The 14,571-nt window shown below is 49.6% G+C and overlaps 1 protein-coding gene across 10 annotated transcripts in view; it reads right to left on the bottom strand.

Annotated features, from left to right (window-relative positions):
* Positions 1-14,571, bottom strand: part of PLEKHA6 (pleckstrin homology domain containing A6) — a 139,640-nt gene that overhangs the window by 116,231 nt on the left and 8,838 nt on the right. For all 10 annotated transcript variants that reach the window (XM_023538291.1, XM_023538294.1, XM_023538292.1 and 7 more), the window contains one exon: positions 12,992-13,049. In XM_023538291.1, the coding sequence (XP_023394059.1) occupies positions 12,992-13,049 (58 nt within the window). The remainder of the gene's footprint in view (positions 1-12,991; positions 13,050-14,571) is intronic.

The raw sequence follows: 14,571 nt of genomic DNA, 5'->3' as shown, positions 1-14,571 counted from the left end.
ATGTTATTTCATCCTCACCTCTGTGAAGGTTTTAGTCTCTTCATATGACACCTTAGGAAACTGAGACCCAAAGAAACTCAGTGACTTTCCCAAGCTGATGGGGCCCGGCTCATGCTCCCTTCTTTGGGGAACCCTCTTCCGGCTCTCCCAGGAGATTCTATCACTCTTGTCTTGCCCACCAACATACGTAGCATATGTCTCTATCATACACGAGACAATCATTTGCTCACACGTTTGCTTACTTACTAGAATTTAAAAATTCACTTTTGCAACCTAGCACTACCTGGTACCTAATGAGCATGTAGTAAATATTGCCAAAAGAAAGTAGTGTGGCGGGGATTCCAAGTCCTATTCATCTGACTCTCATGTCCATGTGCTCTCAACCACATTACCCTGTCTCATTCATCCACTCATTCATCCATTCAAAAAGCAGTTATCAGACAACTATTGTGTGCCTGGCTCTGTGCGAAACATCACAGAGACCAAGGCAAAGAGAACCATCTCTCTTGCCTTGAAGCAGCCCAGTCTTGTGGAGGGAGGGTCAAGGCTGAGCAGGAAAAGAAATAAATGTCCTCCACCACTGCCATCAAAGGCTTTCTCATGAGTGCGTCCTCACGTCTATTCTTTGGGCCAAACTCCCTCCCATTCAAAGCTTCATATAACCAGCCAACATTTATTAAGCACATACTATATGCTAATGCTCTCAAATCACCCATGGTTTGGGGCAGTGTGGGCAAATGAGAAGACAGTGGGAATCAGGACTTACCAAACAGCATGAGAAATGACTAATAAGGACAAGGGCCCAGGAACTAGTAGCCGAGACACTGGGATCATTTGCATAACTCTACAGAGCTTTCACCTTCGATGTGATAGAGCCATTTCGTGTTGCATTGCTTCACATTCACACTCACTTTCTGCATTAACTCATTTGAACCTCAGTGATGCGGGCAGGGCAGGAATTATTACCCACATTTTAGAAACAGGGAAACTGAGGCTCAGAAGCGGAAGAACATTAGGTTAGGAGGAGGGAACCTGGGTTCTAGACCTCACTGGTGATTCTAACAAGTCTAATGATACGTCCATCAATACACTCCTGCCCCACGTCCCGCCCACCAGAAGCAAGTTTTCCTGACCCTCTACGACCTTTTCAATTCCCTAGCTGGGCAGCAGAAGTTTCAGGTGAGGCAACAGGTTTGCCTACAGTCTCTGGACAGCCCAGTGATGCTAATGAGGACCCAGGAACCAAGCAAAATCAGAAAAATGACCTGGCCACCAGTGGCCAGGTTGAATTTAACATACTAATTGCAAGAATTAGGCTAATTAAAAGCAAATTGGCACCTGCAATAATAGACTCAAGTTCTTAGGTATTGATGAGCCAGGCTGGTGATGTCAGAGCTAAGGAGAGCCCTCACCTCTCCCCTGGAGAGGGGTCCTGGGTCCTATAGGAGTAAAGCCCCGATATCCATGTATGTTTATCAGATCAGCATTGACCCCGATTTCTTTAATTCACACAGTAAGGACCAACCCTTTCCCAAAACTAAATGGCCTGAGGGGGTTGACAGTCACTCTGAATATCATTTGCCTTAAACATTTCCTACTAACTCACCTCTGCACCTGTCTGACCTTTGAGTTAAAGCATTGCCTTCTGATAGACCTTGTTCAAAAATCCACGTCTAATAATAAACGACTTTTGTGAAATTATTTGCAGTTTAGAAAGCACATGCATATTTATTACTTATCTAGCTGTCAACTAGATAGGTGGGTGGTGATACTAACCCCATTTTTCAGACCAGGAAACGAAAACTCAGAGATTAAGTGACTTGCTACAAATCATATGGCTGCTAATTTGGGCCACGTCTTCAAATTCAAGATAGGCATTCTTTCCACAACCCTGGCAGGCAGTGCACCACTTTTCTCATTAACACATGGACCAGAATCAGTTTATCCTGTCAGCTAGTGCTACTTTGGAAAGTGCAAAGAGGGCTCACGGGGATGAGGAACACTGGGTAGATTTGACAAGGAAGAATCAAGAAAGCATGTGCAGGTGTGGCTCCATAGTGTAGTGGCTAGCACGTCTGCTTTACACGCGGAAGGTCCTGGGTTCGCACCCCAGGTGGAGCCACGGACCATACCTCGGGTGCGCCAGGCCCTCAGAACGCGCCAGGGGCACCAGGTCCCGGGTGCATGCCTCTGAGGGTGTGGGAGGAGAGGCCCCGCCTTCAGAGATCCAGTTGGGGGATCCAGTTCTTAAGGGGAAATGGCAACATCCATAGGTCAGGGGTGGAAGTGGAGGCGGGAAGAAAGCATGTGCACATGACGGTATGTGAGGGCGGTGAGCGACCGGAGGAGGGGACCCCAGTGGAGCATCCTGTTAGTCAGAAGACACTAGAGGAGCCTAACTCCCTTTACCCACCTGCCAGAAGAAGTCCTCAGAAGTGTGACAATCCAGGGGATCATGGATCATGGGGGAGGGGGTGACCACCACATCGTGCTCTGTGCTGGCGGGTGTGGGGAAAGCTTGAGAAGGGGAGTGGAGATCACTAGAGGAACAAGGGCACTGAGCATCCAACAAAGAGACTTGGAGGTTTGGACAGAGGAAGATCATGATACAGTCTTCAGATATCTATGTTTCTCATGCAGATCAACAGCAATAGGATAATAAGGACAAACACATTTATCACTTACTCTGCCTGGTGTGAATCTACTTCTTACATATATGACCTCATTTATCCTCACAAGAATTCTGTGGGACAGGTAACATTGTTATCTTCATTTTACAGATGGAGAAACTAAGGCACAGAGAGATTAAGTCATTGTAAGTGGCAGAACCGAGATTCAACCCAAATTTGATCCCATGACTGAGATCTTGATAACTGTGCTGAACTGCCTTTAAAGAGAAGCCAAACACTCAAACAAATGAATGACAACAAATGGACTATTTATACTTATAAACCTCTTTAAAATTTTAACACTAACTACTGACCAAATGCATTAAAACAATGAAGAGTCAGTGAATTAAAACAATATAAAAAGTTATAATATTCAATGCCGATGTTCATGCAACAGAATGCATTCTCATACACAGCTGCTGGGAATGTCAATTAGTACTTTCTAACAAGGAATTTGGCAAAATATGTAAAATATTTAAAAACATAGCAATTCCACTTCTAGAAATGTAACCTAAGAAAAGAAGTCATTGATATGTGTAAAGATTCAAATATTTATATGTTCATTGTAGCATTTTTTACAAAAATGAAAGACTGGAAACACCTAGTTTAACATAGGGGGCCAATTAAACAAATAAACAGAATAGGTATATAACGAAATACTAGGCAGTCACTTAAAAGTGATGTTGTAAAAGAATATTTAAGGACATGGAAAAATGCTTCTATTTAAGTGACAGAATATTTGCTTGTTCCAAAATTTTAACAGGATATATGTGTATTTTGATAAATATAGTCACATGTCTGTGTAGGAATTCATAAAAACATATATACCAAAACATCAAAATTATATACCGAATCTCCAAGACAATTATGGGTGATTTTGATTTTTATATGTTTTCTACATTTTTAATGACTATGTATTACTTTTATACTTACAGAATAATAATTTTTAAGGTATATACCCTTCATCACATTAATTCTATATCTTGGAATTTATTATGAGGAAATAATCCAAAATACAGAAAAAACTTATGCACAAAATGTTCATGTTGTGTTATTTGTAAAAGGAAATAAGGGTAACAACCTAAATGTTCAATACAAATACAGTTACATAAAATACATTATGCCCACACACTATTATAAGCTATTTTAATATGAAGAAAACCATCTTTATCACCATGGGAAAGAGAGCTGACTTGCTCGCTCTGTGCTGCTTCAAAGAATCAGAATCAAAGGCCGGACACTTAGCAGCAGGCAGATTTTGATTCAACATAAAAGAATGCTCTAACTATGGAGCGGGCTGGCTGATGAGGTGATGAGTTCCCCGTCGCTGGAATTATCCATGAGAGGCTGGTGCTCCCCTCAGGGAGGCTGCAGACGGCTCATCTGGGCTGGGAGGGAGGCTGGACTAGACAGTCTCTGAGGGGCATCTGGAGGTGTGGTCCTGAGCGAGAGCCTGCGTAGACTGAGCAATTGCCAAGGAAAGGGTCCCACTCACTCTACCCTCAGCCTCTCTTCCTCTCTGCTCCTCATTTATTCTAAATGTTTCCCAAAGTATGTTCTTTCCTCTCTAAATATTTTTTAATTGGTCGGAGATTGGCCTGCCAAAGTCATCCCACTGACGCACTGGCTTCCAGACCATCTCGGACCACAGCTCTGACCCCACACGAAACCCCTAGAAACCAGGACTCACTCCCGGCACTGCAGCCCAACTTCCACCTTCTTCCTCCTAACCATCCTCTGGGGGTTCCCCATGCTCAGTGCCAATAGCCTCAGGAAACCTCACAACAGGCCAAGGAGGAAGACTGAGAGGAAATGGGCTCAAAGAGGCTGAAGCTGACCAGCACTGGCTGTCACTGTGCCGTGCTTCTGCACCCTGGGCTGGGCCTGCTCTCAGCGCAGCTTCTCCCAGTGCAGTGCCCCCGGGTTCCACCAGCTCCCTCCTCAGAGCCCAAAGATATAGGCTGGGCCTGGCCATGATGTCGGCCTGGGAGACAGGGCTGGCTGCCTGGCTCACTGACTTCCTAGATAATTACTTCATTTACACAGAGCAGGAAGAATCCAACTCAATAATCCAGGCAGACACGTTAAAAGTAATTATCTGTGTAATGCGTCCTGCACTGTCACCTTCCTGTGAAGAAGAAAAAAAGACGACCAAGCCAAAAAAAAAACCCCCATTGTCTTGAGCCTGTGCAGCCGCCCCAGGATTAATTACACTCCAGGCTAACACATTTATCACCTCGCACTGGTTGGAAAACCAAAGGCTTTTAATAATTTCTATCTGCAGCCCAGCACGCCGCAGTGAGGAGACACAGAGCCGCTTGTTTCCCCGCAGGAAAGCTCAGAGCGGTGCCAGGCAGCGCCCTCGGCCCTCCTGCCGCCCCCACCTGAAGATGGCTGGAGCCTCCAGCCCGCGTCTCCGTGGGACCTCCCTCCCACCTCCTCTCCACCGACAGGGCCTGCCCATCTCCTGCCCAAGCTAAAATGCGGCTGCTCTGAGGTGGAAGCCAATGCTCCTCAAGGGGGTGTCTGGAAGCCAAGGTTTGGGGAAGGTGCCTGCGATGCCACTGCAGCCATCTGAACCACAGGCTCTGGCAGAGACAGGCCAGCCAGGGCTCCTGCCCATGCGCACAAGACCCTCAGTGGAGCCCACGGCCCAAACTGCCAGATTGAGGGCGAGGGGTCTACAAGGACTGGGCGGGAGGGGGAGGGGAGCTGCCAAGCCCTAAAGGACACTACCCCCTCTGACTCTGACTCTGACCCCATCCTCTCCCGCCACCTTCCGCCCTGCAGCACAGCCTCCCTGCCCCTGTGCCCCAGGGCTGGCTCTCCCCTCTCTCCCCTTCCCTGGCTTGCCTGTGGTCAAAAAGAGCATCTTGGGTAGCCTCTTCTTCCTCTGCCTTTCCTGTCCATTCCGCCGCCTTGCCCCCCACCCCTCTCTGCCAGCTCCCCAACCTCGCTCCTTTGCCCAGAACCTCACACACGGAAGCCCAAGGCTCTTAGCCAGCTGCAGCCTGGCCTCACCATTATAACCCTGCCCCCTCATACTTCCACGCCCATGCACCAGGCTCCAGCTCATTCAGGTGCTCCCCACTTTATCTGAGACCCCAGAGATCAGATGCACGCTAGGAGTCCAAGAGCCTCAGCAGCTCTAAACCCCAACTTCTGACCCATAAAAGACATACACCCTGACCCCGCCCCACACTGAGGCAGGTGAGTCCCTGGGGCTGACCTGAACCTGACCCCAGCAACCCCCTCCATCTTTCCTTCCTGCTGGCCGCATTCCTTCTGGCAGCATTAGAGGCAGGGTGGGGCTGGCTTCTTTGCTCTAGCCAGGCTGGGGGGCCTAGCTGGACCCTAGGGAGGTAGCAGCCCCAAAGCTGGCCTCACCTGGGAGGTGCGATTCAAGTGTAATATATCAAACCACATCAGCCCTTCCTGGGGATTCTGGAGGCAGGGGGCATATAAAGGGCTATAATTAGCATTCTCAGCATCCATGATCCCCAAGTAACGCTGCCAAGAATGAGGGATGGGGAAGGCAGCGGCACCGCAGTGCCAGCAGCCCAGACTCGCACCGCAGGTGGCTGTCAGCCCTGACCAGAGCCCAACTTCCCCCCTCCCACCTCGTCTATACATGCATCAATACAGACTCACCGGCTTCTGAGGTGTGAGCCCCTTGCTGAAAAGCTATAACTCTCCGGGCCCCAAGACACCCCTCCCCCAGCTCAGGCCAGCTGGGTCCTCCTTCCCAGCCCCACAGGGGGCCCCGTTCTGAAGAGCGGGGCTCTGGATCTGATCTGCTCTAATCAGTCATCTCTCTGGCTGGCAGGTCCCTGGCGCGGGCAGAGGATGCTGTTGTGGTGACTGCAGGATCCAGCATCTTTCCCAAGCAGAAGCAGCTGGGCATGCTCCGTGGGCTCCCAAGGGGATTTCAGGGCCACGTGACTCTCCCTCCCCAAGCTGTCACTTAAGATCAGGAGTAAATAGTCCCCGGAAAGGTTTAACTCCATCCACACCAGCGACAAGCTGCTAACCACCCATGCTGCCTGTCCCAGAGAGGATGGAGTACTCCCACACAGCCCTCCTGGCCTTCCAGCACCGGGACAAGGCTGCCCCCCAAAGGGGATCTGGGCCACCATCTGAGTTTTCAGTTCTCCCGCCAGAGTATGTGGTGTCAGAAGCTGCCCAGAGGTCTGGCCTGACTATAGTGGACTTTCACCTCTGTGGCTGTCCACCCAAGAGATGGGCACGCCTCTGGATATCAACAGGGCTCGGCCAGGGCCCTAGTGCCTTTCCATTCCCCACCCCCACCCCAGCACAATGAATTTAAAGAAATAACATTCAGAGCTGGTTGTAGTTTGTTACAAGATGCTAGGACCTCCTAGGTCCTCAGCCCAAGTTAGTTTCCAATGACCTTGGGCAAGGATACTGGCCAAGCCAGGGGATATCTGTGTTTTGCATTATCAAGGGTCAGAGGCAGAAGGAAGGGCTTCAGACAATAGGATTGCAGCCCTGTTTCTGCTGTAAATAAACCCAGGCCATTAAGAGATCTCTCTCTCTCTCTGTCTCTCTCTCTCTCTCTCCCTCCCTCCCTTGGTTTCCTCCTCTTCACATTTCTGTGCATCCTGGAAAAATCATAGAGTCTCTGTAACAATGGGTAAGTGCAGTTGAAACAATGAGTTTCATAACCAGGATCAGAAAGATGGAAAGAAAAAGGAGTATTCCCTCCTGCGTCTCCAGGCCAGCTCACCCCTGAGACCCAGAAGCTGCAGTGCGAACCAGATGCGCTCCTGGGGTCACTAATGAATACGGAGAGACTTCATGAAGCAGGGGCTAGAGGAAGAGCATCTGCAAGGACCCACCCACATGATTAGTCTATCTTTTTTGAATATTTATTAGAACAACGTATATTTTAAATTAAGCTCTCTTCACTCAAATACAACTATTTACCCTTCTCCGTGGGTGTCTTTTAGTGTGATCTGAGTATAAGCATCACTTTTACCAATGAAGCCTTATCTTTAAGAAGACTTTGCTTTGGTCCAGGAGCAGCCCTGTTTGGAAAATGAGGTACAGGGTTTATTAAGGAGATCGGATCCAAACCCCAAACCACGCTCCCACACCCGAAAAAGGTATGGAAGGGCCACCTCTCACGCCTCAGAGCAGGCCAAGCAGGGGCTGCAAATCTCAGGCTAGAGCAGCACGCACCTGCCTGCAGCTGTGATGGGGAGCGAGAGCTATCGGTCCCCTCCAGAACTCTCCCCAGCCCAGATGAGATGCTGAGCACATCAGCTATGGGAAGGCCACTCAGCTGAAGGGGCAGAAAAGTCCTAGGTGCAGGCCCAGTGCCAGGCAGGACCGACTGAGCCCAACCCACCTGCTCTGGCTCTCCAGGACTTGGCAAGGTGACCCCAGACAGGCAGGGGGAGAGCTGGCTTCCAGCCAGACAAAGATGAAGGGCTCTGGTGGGGAGGGGTCTCTGGCCTTGAGGAGCCAATGGAGCAAAGCAGGGTTGGAACCAGAGATTACAGCATCCGGGAGGGGACAGGAAGAGTGGAGAAAGAGACATGGACCCAAGACCCCATCCCACAGAATCCTGAGGCAGCTGGAAAAGACAGGAGACAGACAGATGGGCCTGCTGGGAGGGTTTCCTCTCTGGCAGACAGAGGGCAAGGGCAACAGACGAGCCCCACGGATCCACTGAGAGGTTTGAGCCAGACATGTCGATGCCTCTGGGAGATCTGGGTGGCTTTGGGGGCCTGAGAGGCCAAAGGAAGACTGCTATGGGGGGCAGTGCCCTGGTTCTGGGGATGCAGGTGGGGGAGATTTTGTAGCAAGAGGGTCTTAGAGTTCCAACGAGATTGGTAAGGTGGAGCAGAGGAAATAGAGTCCCTTCGCCAAGTCTGAATTCTCTTTGTTTTCTGCCGGCAGAGAAACACGACTCATCCGACTTTTCCGAGTGGCTCAGGTGGCTGTAAGGAGGCAGGTGGGGGAGGAGGGTTCCCAAGAAAGCGACTCTGTGGTCCTGTCCTTCTCCACTCCAGATTCCACGGCCCGAGTTCTCTAAACGCCAGGGCCTCCCGCCTTCCGGTGTCACCACACGGTCTCAGTGGCCGCTGACGCAATGGACTTTTTTTTTTTTCCAATAGACTTTTTGTCCCTTAAACATGTCCTCCCCATTCCTCACTCAGGCCATGTCCACGAGGGTCTCCCTTCCTCCCAGAATGAACCAACTGGGGAGCAGGAAAGGGAGCCCCACATGATGAATTGTCTGTGAGGCCCTACCTGAGTCCAAACTCCAACTCCCTCCCTCACCAGCGGAAGCACTTTGAATAAGTCCCACACTGCCGAGCCTCGGTTTCCCTCATCTGTAGGTGGGGCTTCTCTCCCCTCAGCCCTGTACCCCTCACTATCTTTTCTCCTCACCTGTCTCATTCCTTACTGTTCAGGGTGTCATTTGCCTTTCCGAGGGCAGAGCTAGTCGGGGCACTAATTACTAGATCTGCTGCCCCGTGACCTCTCTCCTACGTCCCGTCTTCCCCGTGGCAGCTCCACTGCACTCTCCAGGGCACTGCTCCCTCTAGGGTCCCACAGGTCAAAGATGTGTATTGATCACTCGCAGGGACCCAGCCAACCAGCACCTGGGGACAGAGAGCCCTGGGCTTCTGCATTCCAACCTCCCGCAGCCCCTAGTGCAGCACTGAGCAAACCAGCTCATGGACCAGCCAAAGGCACTGCTGGAGTGACTGCCCATTCTGTCACCTTCTTGGAGGAAATGTTCAGACCAGAACAAGGAAGACGTGACGGTGGCTGGGTGGGGCCCCCTGGGCTGGAGGAGGTGCCAGGCCAGGCTGGCATGGCCCATGGGGACTACGCAACCACGTGGGAGGAGCAGCAGGAGCCCAGATTGGGCATAAGGGTCAGCAGGGATGTGGCTCTGCAGAAAGCAACCCTGCCACTTCTCCCTCCCTGCCAGACTTAGAGAAAGAGAGAGGCACCTACTGGAGACAGAACTGGCAAGCTCCACAGCTAGCTGCTTCAGCAGGAAGCAGGGGGAGGAGTCAGGGGCCAGAGAAAATAAAGAGTGGATAGATGTTTCAGCTTTGAAAGAAATCTACCAGACCCAAAGCGACTGAAATATGGCAGAGGATGGTCAAGATGGCCCTATCAGCCCGAGGAGTGAATCTGAGCCAATTCTTCAAAGCTTTAGTTGGACGGATCATGTGTGCTTTGATGCCCTCTTGTGGATTTATGTGGTACATGCATAAGGCTTGCAGTGTGGATTTTACCCACACTTTAACCCTTTGCTTTTTTTTCTCTACTTTATTGAGCACCTTCCCGTCCGAACCAGGCACCGGAAATGCCAGAGGCAGCCATGGCATTATGTTAAAAGCACAGTCTGTGAAATCAGGCAGACATGGGGCTGGATCCCAGTTTTGATTTCTACAAGTTTTGTGACACTGAACAAGTTATTTTCAAAGTCTCAGTTTACTTGCTCAGAGAAGGATGATAGCATCGCCCTCATAAAGCTGTTGTGAGGATTGAATGAAATCACATAATAAAACGCTCAGTTCTTAGAGTGTCCAAGGCTGCTCCCGATGTGTGGAATGGCCACTAAGTCTGGGAACAGACACAAATGCATAATAGATGGCATGTTGACATTTTGTTACAATACATAATGAATACCATCATCTATTTTTAGACTTTACGGCCACCCTGTGTTCACCCCTGCCTTTGATAAGTTTTCGATCTAGACTAGTGGTTCTTTAAGTGTGGTCTGCGGACAAGTAGCATCAGCATAACCTGCGAACCTGTTATGAAATGCAAATTCTTAGACTCTCTGAATCAGAAACTCAAGGGGTGGGGCCAAGCAATCTGTTTGAACAAGCTCTCCAGGTGATTTTGATGCAAACCCAAGTTTATGAACCACTGATCTCGGGAAAATGACAATGTGTAAACGAGCAATTACAATACAGGTGGGCTTCTCTGAAGAAGTGATATAATGAACAGAGTCTTGAAGGAAGAGCAAGTGTTCACAGGTGGACACCAGCCATGTTAGAGAAGGGATTAGCACTTGCAAAGGCTAGGAATCATGGCAGGAAGGTGAGTGTTGAGGGAACCACAGCAGTTTGGTCTGGCAAACTGGAGAATGTGAGAGGCGATGCTAGGGAAGGAAGGCAGAAGCCATATTATGAAGCCCTTTCAAGTGCCTGAGTTTATCCTATAACTGACCAGAAGCATGAAAGATTCTTAATGGAGAATAATATGACCAAATTTGCATTGTAGAAAAAACATTCTTGCAGCATTGTGGCCTGGAGGCAGGAAGATGGGTTGGAAAGCTACTGGAGTGATCCAGGTGAGAGCCCATGTGGGCATGAACTCAGGTGGTGGCCATGGGGTGATGAGAAGTGGATGGGTTGAGAGATATTTAGGAGGAGGGGCTCGAGGCTATCTCTGAGGTGCTTTGTTGGCACCTCTGTCAAAGATGGAACAGGTATTGGCGATGGGAGGGCGATGAGTTCGGGACTGGATGTGCGGAATTGGGGGATCTCGGGAGAATGCTCCAGGCTGGTAGCCAAAGCAGGAGTTAATTATGCCTCTGTGGTTTATCTCCCAACAGTTTTCATTCATTATTCATTCATTTTAGCAGATATTGGGTTCCTCTCATGTGCCAGGAAGGTTATGGGATACAGTAGAATATAAAGTAGCCAGAATCGGCTCTCTGGGTTGACATGGCAGTAGGAGAACACCAGTAATAAATAAGTAAATAAATACATAAACAAAAAACCAGGCAGTGGTAGGTGCTATGAAGAAAAGTAAGAGGGACTAAGGAGGAGTGAGGGGGATCTTCAGAGGGGTGGTCAGGAAAGGTCTCTCTGAGAAGATGACACTTGAGCTAAATGATAAGTTGAAGCCAGATGAGCAAAAATAAGAGGAAAGTGCTCCCAGGCAGAAAGAACAGCAAATGCAAAGGCCCTGGGGTAGGAACGAACTTGCCATGATGGGAAAAAAGAAAAATGGAAATCGCCATAGCTGTCCAGCTATGGAAGATGAAGTAAGGAAAGTGGACAGGGCCGGACCGTAGTAGGTGGTAAGTTTTTACTGACTGACAAGGAGGGGCGATACATGTTAAAGTGCTTAATCAGTGATCTCGAGAACCGCATGTACTTAAAGGAATGATAAGATGGTATCTGCAAGGAGCAAAGGAAAAATGTCCTAACTGAAGCAATAAGGATTCGGGTTCAATTTCAGGGAAAACTCAGGCTATAACAGCTATGTGATATCAGAACAATTTCTAAAACAGATAATTTGTCAAATGTTTTTGGTTTAAGAATATAGTTAACAGCCAAACTGATGAAAGTACTGGCTGGTCTTGAGGTGGGAATGGAAAGGTGACCTCTTGTCATATAGATGAATGAAGATTTCAAAGAAGAAAGGGAGGGGAAGGAGAGGAGGGGTCCCCCTCCCCTGGCTGGGCGAGGGCTCCCTCTGGGCAGCCGCCCTCTCTATCAGCTCTGCAGACTCTTGAGGCCAGACCAGGCGGGGAGGCCCACAGGCCTGAGCACGCCGAGCCTCACCCATAGGAATGAAGCCAGGACCCAGCCTGGCTGGGAGATGGAGAGACCCAGGCCAAGGCAGAGGGAAGTGAGTCCGATTGGGTAGATGTGGACCGTCCCCGCCCAAATTGCTGCTCCTACGTTCACATGCAGGGTGGCGCGTCGGCTGCTGAGAGCATGAGATACTGAGCCCACAAAGGGGCCTGACCAACCCCCTAGAGAAAAACAGACCACCGGACACATACCTGCCACCCCCAGAATCACAATGTCCCATCCAGAAGAGCAAAAGTGATGGAGGCAGCCTTGTCACCACCTAACCTGCCTGTTTGTGCACCCCGCTCACACCTCCCCTCCAACTGGCTCTCTTCCTGTTTCTCATGGCACCCAGTGCTCCATTTCCTTCCTCTGAACCTTGTCCTGTGTGTCTAGTTGAGCCTCCCTCCTCTACTTTGGTAGCCATCTCCTTCCCACCTGTAGAGCCGAGCCCGATGCTCCACCCACCCCACCCCACCTTCGAAAGCTTCCCACAATTAACACTGGCCAATATAAACACATACAGAGAGACACACACCTTACACACACACACACACACCCAACTTTATCTGCAGCTCTCTCAGAAACCTTAACACTTCCTGGCCGTTCAGAAACCCCGGTAAGGCCATCAGTGAAAAACCGGACCCTTGAACCTTCTCCTCTCTCAAGGAGGCATCAGTGACAAACATAAAAGCAGAACTAACCAGGGAGACCAAAAGGAAAGTCCATCTTACTCACTTGATGAAATATACAGCTCCTTCCTGGGTGGAATCCATCTCCCAGCCCTTGGGCAAATCTATGAGGAAGCAAAATCACAAAATCACCCTCTCTTCCTTCTCAGCCCCACAAGCTCGATCTGCACTCAGGAGGGATGGGAGCTGGGAGAACTAGGAAACTTCACAGATCGGCCAGCAGTGTTCGAACCAACCATTTCACCATTTTTTGTCCATTATTCTTACCAGTCTATGTTTCCAGCAAATATTAGGAGAGATAGCAGTGAATGAGACATCTCCCATCGATGAGCAGCGTAGTGACCTAATGAATCATCTCACCCCACAGGAGAATTCACTCTTTCAGTCAACAAACTTTTATCGAGCATCCACCCTGGGCCAGCCCTGAGGATATAGCAGTGAACACATAGATGGTGCCCCTGGAAGGGTCCTCAGGATCATCCCACAGCCCCCTTACATCACAGCAGCAGAACATGGAGCCAAGGGTGGGTCCCATGCCCCAGGCCTCACAGGTAATTAAGCCCCAGGCCCGTGTTATTACCTCCAGAGTCTGCTGCGGTAAACAAGACATCAAGGACTAAGGAAATCAGTCCCAAGACAATAGAGTCTTAAACAAATTTTTAATAGCATCTCTGAAAAAAATTATCCATGGAAATAGCAGAGAATCGCAGACCTGCCAAGTGAGGACTGAATAGCTGAGGAAGCTGACCTTGGCCCAGAAGTGCCTGAGCAGGTCCCACCGGTGGGCGACGGCACCGCTGGACAGCTCTGGAGGCTAGCGCCTCCAACTCCTTAGAGCGCCTCGTTGGTTCTCGCCTCATCCTGCCCACCCTCCCAGAACAGCCCCCCTGGAAGTGTCCTGTCTCCCCAGCAAACAGGATTCCTCCACCCCATACAGGGGTAGAGAAGTCTTTTGAGAAACTCTGAGGGAATCCACTGTTGGAGTTGGGGACTGACAGGACCCTGGGGAAGATCATTCATTTTGGGGTGCAAGACCTCACCAGCTAACATATTGGAAAACAGGTGCAGGTCCTCTTGACAATCAGTGTCTCCTTTCCGGTCAGTCCAAATGCCCACCTTGTGTATGAGGTTTTATAAAATATAACTATTTACCATTGGTCTGAATCTGTCCAGCCATGTTATCAGTTAGGTTCTATAGTGGCAAACCCAGTTTTTATTTATTCATTTTACTCACCCCTATTTATCAAGGGTCTATCTATATAGTTGCTGCTGATGGTGATGCTGCTGCTTCAACACAGCAGGGCAGCCAGCGGGCCTACCTCCCCTCTCAGGACTTGGTCCATAGGAATAATAACACCAGCTACCACTTAGTGAGTTCTTCCTTCCTCCGAGCTACACGTCTCACTGCCTCTAGTGCATTTAATCTGCACAGCAACATTATGTAATAGGCCTCAGCCCAAACATTTTTACAGATAAGGAACTGAGGCCCAGAGAGGTTAATCGACTTGCTTAAGGTCACACAGGAAGCGTCTGAGCCGGGATGTGAGTCTGGTCTGCTGCCTGCAAAGCCAGCATTCTTTCCTGTGTGCTGTTCTATAAATGCTGCTTGTTCCCCTCTGTCCCTGT

Source organism: Pteropus vampyrus, unplaced genomic scaffold, assembly GCF_000151845.1.
Source record: "Pteropus vampyrus isolate Shadow unplaced genomic scaffold, Pvam_2.0 Scaffold217, whole genome shotgun sequence".
NCBI classification, from domain to species: domain Eukaryota; kingdom Metazoa; phylum Chordata; class Mammalia; order Chiroptera; family Pteropodidae; genus Pteropus; species Pteropus vampyrus.
The sequence above is the reverse complement of the archived record's forward strand: the minus strand, read 5'-3'. Positions and strand labels throughout refer to the sequence as shown.